Below are 10702 nucleotides of genomic sequence, written 5' to 3'. Positions count from 1 at the left end.
CAGTCACTACAAAGTAAAAATTACACCTGAAATTTAGAGTCTTTGCTATGCAAAGTTCTCTTTCCTGTTTTTCCTCTTCCTTGCCTGCACCATCCCTCTGCCCCGCCTCCTTTCCTTCTTTCCTTCCTTCCTTCCTCCCCCCCTCTCTCTCCTTCCCTTTATTTTTTTCTTGCCTTCCATTAGTGGAGAAAACTTTGGTTTTAAAAAATTACCCCTAGTGAACTACTTTCAATCTGATAAAGGTTTTTTTTTTTTTTGTCTGTTGTTTTTATTTTTATTTTTGTTTTTTAATTTAAAAAAATTGTAATCTTTCCTTTTAAAGGTTTATTTATTTTCGGGAAAGTACAAGGGGGGAGGGGCAAAGAGAGGAGGACAGAGGATCTGAAGCTGCACTGATAAGGTGACAACAGTGAGCCGGGTGTGGGGGCTCGAACTCACAAACTGAACTGTGAGTCGTGACCTGAGCTGAAGTCGGACGCTCAACTGACTGAGCCACCCAGGTGCCCCTTATTCTTTTTATTTTTTAAAGAAAGAGTTTATTTTTGCTAAAATGTATCCCTTGGAATGGATCTGAAATAATTTTTACATATCACTTCTATCTTCCTTTTTATTTTTATTTTCCATCTGCAAGTACCTCTGTGAATTCCTTTCCACATGCATAAGGTTATCCTTAGAGTTCTTCTATGTAGCAGTTCTAGCACCAATATGCAGGGCAGAGGATGGGCTCTGGTAGTGTAAGGGCTGTGTAGCAGTTAAGAGCTCTGGAGTCAAGGGGCCTTATATTCTGATTATGTACCTAATGACCTTGGCGACGTTACTTAACCTCAAAAGCATTGGTTTCTTTATCTATAAAAAGGGACTATTATTAGTACCTACTATTATTAGAGGTTTAATGAAGATAATACAATGCAGTGACTGGCATATAGTTAACATTTAATGTGTGTTATTATTACTTCTGAGTCTCAGTGTTCTCAGAATTCATGTTAGATGGTATATAAATTAATTCCTTTCTGTATGGTTGACTTTTGTGCTAATAAAATTTCTGGAAACTATCGGCTACTGTTCAAAAAGAAAATCTATTAGTATAAGGCGGATCACAAATCGACATATACCCTGTACACAGATGTCAAAAGAAAATGAAGTTTATGTTCTCTCTGACTTATTTAATCTTTCTTGTAAGTACCTAATCTATACTGAGTAGGAAAGTGGAACAATTTATTCTAATCCAATAATTTTAGTTTAATCCATTAGTTTAAGTCTTTTTTTTTTTAATTTTTTTTTCAACGTTTATTTATTTTTGGGACAGAGAGAGACAGAGCATGAACGGGGGAGGGGCAGAGAGAGAGGGAGACACAGAATCGGAAACAGGCTTCAGGCTCTGAGCCATCAGCCCAGAGCCCGACGCGGGGCTCGAACTCACGGACTGCGAGATCGTGACCTGGCTGAAGTCGGACGCTCAACCGACTGCGCCACCCAGGCGCCCCCAATTTTTTTTTTTTTTTGCAACGTTTATTTTTATTTTTGGGACAGAGAGAGACAGAGCATGAACGGGGGAGGGGCAGAGAGAGAGGGAGACACAGAATCGGGAACAGGCTCCAGGCTCTGAGCCATCAGCCCAGAGCCTGACGCGGGGCTTGAACTCACAGACCGTGAGATCGTGACCTGGCTGAAGTCGGACGCTTAACCGACTGCGCCACCCAGGCGCCCCTTTTAGTTTAAGTCTTTATGCAACCTGGAATTTTTTTTTTGGTCTAAATTTTGGTATTTTGGTTTCCTTCTTTTCAACCTGCTTTTCTCCCACATGGTGTCTGGGACTATTGGAGAGGGGTATCCTATGGTGAAGGGAAAGAGACAGTCTTTAAGATTTATTTCCAAGGCTATATACTGACTTCCAGTCCCTGTTGTTTATCTATGACCCCTCTCGCCCTGTTATCCTTAGAGATTGAGGTTGCTGCCTACTCTACAAATCAGCATGAGGGCCAAGTAGCTCTTTGGGTATTGGCCATAAGCTCTCCGTGACATCCATTCAATCCTGGAACACTTGGCCATGGCCATGCTGATTCCCAAGGGACCCAAAGGCGCTGACTTTTGTGCGCCACTTTGTCATCGGGTGGGAACATCTAAGGACAACTCAGCTGAGATCCTTTTACTGCATGATCTCACTGTGCTACAACTTTTACTCCGAAGCCATTCCTTCCCTCCTGTGAAGTAGGGCTCCAGTCCTTGTGATTTAGGCATTCTCTTAAATCAAATACGCTTCCCCTGTCTGGAGCTTTGCTTCTGAGATAGGAGAGCAGGACACACACGTCTCACCTACTTTTGCTTGCTTTTCCTCACCCAGGGTAGAAGGATGGGCTTTCTACCTCCTTTACGTCATTTCCCTGGATTTTGTGATCAGGGACACCTGCCCCACCGCTCCATATGCTTCAAGTGGTGCTTTGTGATTTAGACATCTTTCCTGACAGTCTGCTTTTCAAGTCCAGTCTTTCCCTTCTAGAGGTCAAGAAAGTCAGCTCTGAGATTCAAAGCTGATCAATAGTGTCTTTGTTTGAGGCTCTTTCCTCTCCTAGAGCAATAACTCAAGGCTCACATTGGTGAAAAGAAGCTGAAAGCACTTAAAGGGGAAATGAAGAACATTGTTTCAATATTTACAAAATAATGTCCATTGTTATGGTAATTTACCAAATGTTCCTCCAACTACAAGACCCATACTTTTTCCCCTGCTTGGCAATGGACAAACTTGTGGTCTTTCAGGGCAAGACAAAAGAAAATCAGAAATGAAGAGGATTAAAGGGATTTGAAGTAGCTGGAATTTAGACACGAGGAGTGAGGAAGGAGAGAGACTTACTTAAGATTCTCTGAGCTCACTGGTGCCAAGCGTTACTGCTTGTAGAAATGGAAGTATTCCGGAACATTTTCTGATATTGCTTCAAGACTTAAATATCTCCATTTAAAAGGATTATTAGTGAAATGACTACTCGCAGTCCAACACATATAGGTCTCACCCAGTGGTATATCCAGAATAATTAGGGTATAATTGAAAATATTGCCAGGGAGAATTTCTTCAAAGTTTCAGCATTTGCCTTGAGACCACCCTAAATGAATTAGGATGCTGGAGTCAGGCTGTCTGGAGTTGAGTCCCAGACCACACTCAAGTGGCACATGAAAAGTTCTGTTTTCCGAACTATAAAATGAGGATTATAATAGCATTTGTTGAGTGTTTTTGTGTGCTGGATACACGCACGTTAACTCATGTAATCAGGAAATAACCTCAGGATGCATTATTTAGAATCTCTGTTTACAGATGACAAAGCTGAGTCTCTGAGAGATTAAACTACTTGTTCACCATCATATAGTTAGCTAGAGGTGAAGGTGGGATTAGAGTCCAGGCAGTGTGACTCACGACCTGAATAGTGACAGCTAACACTTTTGGACATACTCTGTGCCAGGCGCTAATCTAAGAACTCCTTATCCTGTGAGATAGGAGCTGTTTTTATCCCATTTTACCGATTAGAAAACTGAGCACAGACAGGTTAAGTATTTTGCGCAAGCTGACATACTGATTAAGTATGGATTCAGATCCACCCAGTCTGGCTTCAGCTTGTGCTATCAATCTTCATGCAACACAGGAAGATGTCAAAGGGTTTTTGTGGGCAATGACTGAGAAAATCCGCATGAAATACTTAGCACAGCACCTGGCAGAGAGGAAATGCTCAGTAAAAATGAACTAATTATTATTAACCAGGAATTCCTATAAATTGGCAAGGGTGATTGAGATCATTTAAGCACGGCGTGTTCTGTGCAGGTAAACCTTTTGTTGTGCGTGCTATTCTCGTAATTGTCCTCATGATTTGGGTTTATATAATTTCATTCATTAATGCATGAGTTCATTCAATCAGCCAATCTTGCCTCATATGTCACTTTTAGTATGCCAACGCTGTGCCAAGTGCTTTGGTAAGTGACATGGAGAGACCTTTTTGGGAAAAGGCTCATGGATTCATTTTTCAGGCTAAGTTTTTGCCCTGGTCTTGTAACAGTTTCCCACTCCTGAGATGTTTTATCTCTTAATCTGGAAACTGTGTGCTAAAACTTTATAGCTTTTCACCTAATGTCTGGCTCACTTTTATTTCCTTGAGTATTTTTATTTTTAAATTTAATTTGGGAGGGAGGCAAACCATAGGAGACTCTTAAATACAGAGAACAAACTGAGGGTTGATGCAGGGGGTGGGGGAGAGGGGGAAATGGGGGCTGGGCATTGAGGAGGGCACTTGTTGGGATGAGCACCGCGTGTTGTGTGTGAGTGATGAACTATGGGAATCTACCCCAAAAACCAAGAGCACACTTTACACACTGGATGTTAGCCAATTTGCCAATAAATTATATTTTTAAAAAAGAGCTAACAAACATATTATTTACTTTAAAAAAAAGCAAAAACAATTTATTTTTTTAGTATTTGAAAATTTATTATTGTCATTTTTCACCATCAAAACTTATGATCTTGGTCTTTCCTTCTTGCCCTTGTATAAAGTCAAAAGAGAGACCCTGGCTGTTCTGACAATGTTAGAGCCAAATCCAGGAATGTCACTGATCGCATGACCTTTGTGACCAAATCCACCAACAGGAACATCATCATTTTCCTCCGTAAAATTCAAACAACTATCATTGGGCACAAAGGCTGTGATTTTTTGGCCATTCTCAATCAGCTGGACCCTGTCACACTTCCTGATGGCAGAATTTGGCTGTTTGGCTTCAGCCCCTATTTTTTCCAGCACAATTTCCTTTGCGTGGGAAGCACCTCCAAAAGCATTGGCCTTCAGGGCTGTGCCCAGATGGGCTTCCCTGTACTGTTTACCATGCCGCTTCTGATCTCCTAGGTGGCTACGGCACTTCCTGGCAGTATGGAGACCGAGATACTTGCCCATCTGGCGGGTTCCAGGGGCCTGAGCCAAAGAGAGAAACAGCACAGGAAGGAGCCACCTATTTCCTTAAACGTTTTGAAAACAGGGCTTTTGTTCTGAATGCCATTTTGCTTCTGCTAAGGGGAAGGAGAGAATATGCATAACCTAAAAAGCACTGGTCTCGGAATCAGAACACAAGTTCAAAGCCAGTTCTCTTGGCTCTTTGACCACTAGCAAGTTGCTTAACTGCGTTAAACCTCAGTTCCCTCCTTTGAAGGGAGGTAGCAATTTCTACCCCATAAGACTGCTGGGTGATTGAATGAAGCAGCCAAAGGCAAAACCTCCAAAACGGCACTTGCTCCTGTAAGGCACCCTGCTTGCCTTATGTATTTCTTTTCTTTTCTTTCTTCCTTCCTTTCTTTCTTTATTTTCATATATATATATATATATATATATTCTATATAAATTCTCTTATGGTTTGTTTCCCTTTCTGTTTTTTTATATTATTTTTGCTCCCCTTCCCCTATGTTTGTCTGTTTTCTTTCTTTCTTTCTTTCTTTCTTTCTTTCTTTCTTTTTTTTATGCTTATTTTTGAGACAGAGAGAAACAGAGCATGAACAGCAAGAGGGGCAGAGAGTGAGGGAGGCACAGAATCTGAAGCAGGCTCCAGGCTCTGAACTGTCAGCAAGGAGCCCATTGTGGGGCTTGAACTCATGGACCGTGACATCATGACCTAAGCTGAAGTCGGACGCTCAACCGACTGAGCCACCCAGGCGCTCCAATCTGTTTTATTTCTTAAATTCCACATATGAGTGAAATCATATGATATTTGTCTTTCTCTGACTGACTTTTTTGCTTAGTATAATACACTCTAGTTCCATCCACGTTGTTGCAAATGGCAAGATTTCATTCTTTTTGATTACCGAGGAATATTCCATTGTATATCTATACCACATCTTCTTTATCCATTCGTCGGCTGATGGACATTTGGGCTTTTTCCCTACTTTGGCTATTGTCAATAGTGATGCTATAAACATTGGGGTGCATGTGCTCCTTCGAATCAGCACTTCTGTATCCTTTGGGTAAATACCTAGTAGTGCAATTGCTGGACTGTAGGGTAGTTCTATTTTTAATTTTTTGAGGAAACTCCATACCGTTTTCCAGAGTGGCTGTACCAGTTTGTATTCCCACCAGCAGTGCAAAAGAGTTCCCCTTTCTCTGCACCCTCACCAATGTCTGTTGTTCCTGAATCATTAATGTTACCATTCTGACAAGTGTGAAGTGGTATCTCATTGTGGTTTTGATTTGTATTTCCCTGATGATGTGTGATGTTGAGAATTTTTTTCATATGTCTGTTAGCCATGTATATGTCTTTTTTGGAAAAGAGTCTGTTCATGTCTATTGCCCATTTCTTCACTGGATTATATGTTGCCTATTTTCTCCTTTAGGATTTTGATGGCTTCCTGTCTTATGTTTAGGTCTTTCATCTATTTTGAGCTTATTTTGTATATTGTGTAAGAAAGCTGTCCAGGTTCATTCTTCTGCATGTCGCTGCCAGTTTTCCCAACACCATTTGCTGAAGAGATGGTCTTTTCTCCATTGGCTACTTTTTCCTGCTTTGTCAAAGATCAGGTGGTCATATGTTTGTGGGTCCATTTCTGGGTCCTCGATTCTGATCCATTGATCTGAGTGTCTGTTTTTGTGCCAGTACCAAACTGTTTTGATGATTACAGCTTCGTAAAATATTTTGAAGTTTGAGACTGTGATGCCTCTAGTTTTGGTTTTCTTTTTCAGGATTGCTTTGGCCATTGGGGATCTTTTCTGGTTCCACACAAATTTTAGGATTATTTTTTCTAAGTCTGTGAAGAACGCTGGTGCTATTTTGATAGGGATTTCTTAGAGTTTGAGAGGATCTTAAAAGCCAAAAGGAGTCCAGTGCCTGCTACAGGCATTCCATTCACAGCCTCTATGCTAAGCAGTACCCCAGCCTGTCCTCCTAGAGAGAAAAGGCTCATGTGTTTGAAAAGCATTCTCAGGCAGATCCAGTGGCTACATGGCGCTCTGTTGGTCCAAAGGAGATGTCCTTTCATAAAATCTACCATTCTCAGAAAGATCACATAATTGTTCTTATTTTTTGTATGAAAGTCCTTCAAATATTCAAAGATAGTCCTTTCTTCAAATTAAACAACTTTTCTCTTAATCTCTAGGGGTTGCCAATGTTTCCCTCAGAACGCAGAGCACAGAACAGACATGATTACCAAGTATTTTTTCCGGCAAATTTTTGTTAAGTCAGATCAGTCCCCTGCTGCCATGAGGAATTTTTTTTTTTTAAACTAAAAGAAGATTTTATTAATACCTGAATCAGGATTTAAGCTGAGACCTGTATGGTTTCAAAGATATGCTTTTCCTAGCACTGTATTATTCAGTTATAACCTACATTCTAGGCACAAAAACTCTGATTTTCTCCAAATACCCAGTGTTCATCATAATTCTCCACAAACTGTCACTTCTGCCTGCAACACGTTTATTCATTTTTGTCCTGGTAAATTTTAACTCAGTTGTCTATATGCAAGACTCTACCTTTTGCTCCCTAGGCCCTACCCTGTCACCCAACAGACAGTTCTTACTTCATGAGCCCATATGATAGACCTCACACACATCTATAGAGAAGAAAGTGGAGACAACGGTCCAGGTTGTTGTCATTTTTAAGTTTGCTCAATTTTCCTTAAAATAGTTAAAAAGAATTTTTTTAATGTTTATTTATTTTTGACAGAGAGAGAGAGAGAGAGACAGAGCATGAGCAGGGGAGGGGCAGAGAGACAGGGAGGCACAGAATCCGAAGCAGGCTCCAGGCTCTGAGCTGTCAGCATAGAGCCTGATGTGGGGCTCAGACTCACAGAGTGTGAGATCATGACCTGAGCCGAAGTCAGACGCTCAACCTACTGAGCCACCCAGGCGCCCCTCAATTTTACTTAAAATAGTTTAAACTCACAGAGGACTAACCATGTCAGCAATGCCTTTGAATCAAAGATAGTTGGATCAAATATTTTTGCAGAATTGATTCATTTGAAATGCAGTTGGATGGGGCACATGGGAGGCTCAGACGGTTATAAGCATCTGACTTTGGCTCAGGTAATGATCTTATAGTCATGGGTTTGAGCCCTGCTTCCGGCTCTGTGCTGACACCTCAGAGCCTAGAGCCTGCTTCGGATTCTGTGTCTCCCTCTTTCTCTACCCCTCCCCCACTCATGCTCTGTCTCTCTCTTTCTCTCTCTCAAAAGTAAATAAACATTAAAAAAAAAAAAGAAATGGAGTTGGGGGACACCTGAGTGGCTCAGTCAATTGAATGTCCAACTCTTGATTTCGGCTCAGGTGGATGATCTCACAGTTTGTGAGATCAAGCCTTGCGTCAGGCTCTGCACTGACAGTGTGGAGCCAGTTTGGGATTCTCTCTCTTCCTCTCTCTCTGCCCCTCCCCTGCTCATGTGTGCTCTCTGTGTCTCTCTCAAAAATAAATCAATAAACAAAATAAAGAGAAATTTTAAAAAATGGAGTTGGAAATATTTCAGGAACAGGTAGTCAGAGGTCTTTAAGTATTCTTTTTCCTACTCAGGAAATCTTATAAATCTCCCCAAATATTCCATTTTCTAAAGGTTTTCAGTAGTATTCAAGTTTATTTTTTAAATAATAGAAACAAAAATACGTTACCTTTGGTGTTAGATGCTTCTGGACATTTTTTTTTTTCTTTTTCTTTTTTTTTTTTTTAATTTTTTTTTCAATGTTTATTTATTTTGGGGACAGAGAGAGACAGAGCATGAACGGGTGAGGGGCAGAGAGAGAGGGAGACACAGAATCGGAAGCTGGCTCCAGGCTCTGAGCCATCAGCCCAGAGCCCGACGCGGGGCTCAAACTCACGGACCGCAAGATCATGACCTGGCTGAAGTCGGACGCTCAACCGACTGCACCACCCAGGCGCCCCGCTTCTGGACATTTTTAAGCAAGAAAACATTTTAGAAGTTTTTTCATTTTTAAAAACATTAGGTACTTGCTTTCCATTAAGGCATATTTTATTATATACAGTCTTATTGTATATTAATCACAGAAATGAGTATTTTACTTAATGTTATCAGACACACTAACATTTCTGCTGAGAATTTCCCTGAGGATTTTCTCATTTCTGAGTTTTGAGGACGTTAAGACTGCATGATACCTAATGACCAAGAGGATTAATTTATATTATATTTAGAAACGTAACTGCCCACATGTTACTACAACCAAGTGCTAGCCAACAGTTTTAGCTTTTGCAAAACCAGCTTTATTTTCTTTACGTAATGTCCAGAAACACTATTAAGGTTGCTTTTTTTTGTTTTGTTTTTGGTTATTATCATTATTTAAAAAAATTTTTTTTTTCAACGTTTATTTATTTTTGGGACAGAGAGAGACAGAGCATGAACGGGGGAGGGGCAGAGAGAGAGGGAGACACAGAATCGGAAACTGGCTCCAGGCTCCAAGCCATCAGCCCAGAGCCTGACATGGGGCTTGAACTCCCGGACGGCGAGATCGTGACCTGGCTGAAGTCGGACGCTTAACCGACTGCGCCACCCAGGCGCCCCTATTATCATTATTTTTAAAATCAACACTTTATTTTGAGCAGTGCTACCCGGATTCTATTTTTTTCTCATTTATGATAATAGCAGACTGCCTTAACGCATTAACTGAACTCTGTTCTTTTCATGATTTTTATCTTCTCAGGAATATAAATCAATAAAATTTGCAAAGTACAAGGAACATGTCTTGATGTAGTCTGAATATCAGAAAACTCAATATATTTACTCAGAGCCTGTACTGAAGTAATGTGACACAGGTCACATAAAAATAGACAGTTGTAGCAATTTACCCTTCAGCATGCATTTATCAGGCACAGGAGAGCATCCAAAAGTTCTGTGAAGTACTTGAATTTCCTGTCCTTTTTCTTTAGTTGCTTTGAAATTTGAGAAAGAACAGCCTTGCAGCTGCTGGCCAAAGAGCTACCAAGTAAGACGTATGTTTAAAGGAAAGAATGGTGTTAGATTCTTATTGAAAAGGACACACAGGGCCTGTTAACCTCATAAATAGCTAAGAACAACAAAGCATGGAGATTGTTGAGTGACTTTTAGACTCAGGATATCAGAGAATCAGAGAAATGGGACCTCTTTCTGCATTTATTAAGAACATTTAAGATCGTAACTGAAATGCCCTCCAGGCAGGTGATAGGGTCAGGTGAAACTGGTGACGGGTCAGGTGGGGACAGTGGCCCACTGTGATGCATATACTCATCTGCAGGAAGAAGCTTCCTTGCAGCAACGGTGTGTTATTATTACTCTAAGGGAATGCAGTCCTTGCAGCAGGTTGTGGGATTTCTCGGAAAGACGGAAACCTGGATTTTAATGGGAAAGTTTCAGGGCTACTTTGCACAACTTCACAAATTGTGAAAATACAGCATACACAGCAGCACATACTATGCCTATATGCGAACCAAACAAAAGATTGCACAAGCGTTAAATTTGACCCGTTGGTGGGCAGTCCGCTGTTTCTGGTTTACACTGTTAGGAAGTTTTTTGTTGTTATTGAAACAAGGCCCGTTTTCCAGTAGCTTTAATTCCTTGGATCTTAGGGTCGTGTCAAACAAATGTAATTTTTACGCACACACATAGGCACACACGCGAACAGTGTGTCAAATATTTGAAGTCAGTTATCATATTTCTTTATTTAAATTTAGGCTCTGGGGAGTCAGTCGTGGAAATACATTGTTAGTGTGTTACGAC

The 10702-nt window shown here is 40.8% G+C and overlaps 1 protein-coding gene across 1 annotated transcript; it reads right to left on the bottom strand.

The window, feature by feature from the left end:
- Positions 1-4449: 4449 nt before the first annotated feature.
- LOC122468138 (40S ribosomal protein S23-like) lies at positions 4450-4922 on the bottom strand. Its single transcript, XM_043554566.1, has one exon. It carries the CDS (start codon positions 4920-4922, stop codon positions 4491-4493), a length of 432 nt encoding a protein of 143 aa, XP_043410501.1. The 3' UTR covers positions 4450-4490.
- Between the last annotated feature and the right edge of the window lie 5780 nt (positions 4923-10702).

Source organism: Prionailurus bengalensis, chromosome B1 (assembly GCF_016509475.1).
Source record: "Prionailurus bengalensis isolate Pbe53 chromosome B1, Fcat_Pben_1.1_paternal_pri, whole genome shotgun sequence".
Classification (NCBI taxonomy): Eukaryota; Metazoa; Chordata; class Mammalia; order Carnivora; family Felidae; genus Prionailurus; species Prionailurus bengalensis.
Note: the sequence above shows the minus strand (reverse complement) of the source record. Positions and strands in the feature narration are given on the sequence as shown.

What these genes read in the sequence shown, in the direction of transcription:
- LOC122468138 (XM_043554566.1), bottom strand. Translation starts at nt 4,922, where the DNA reads ATGGGCAAGTATCTCGGTCTCCATACTGCCAGGAAGTGCCGTAGCCAC.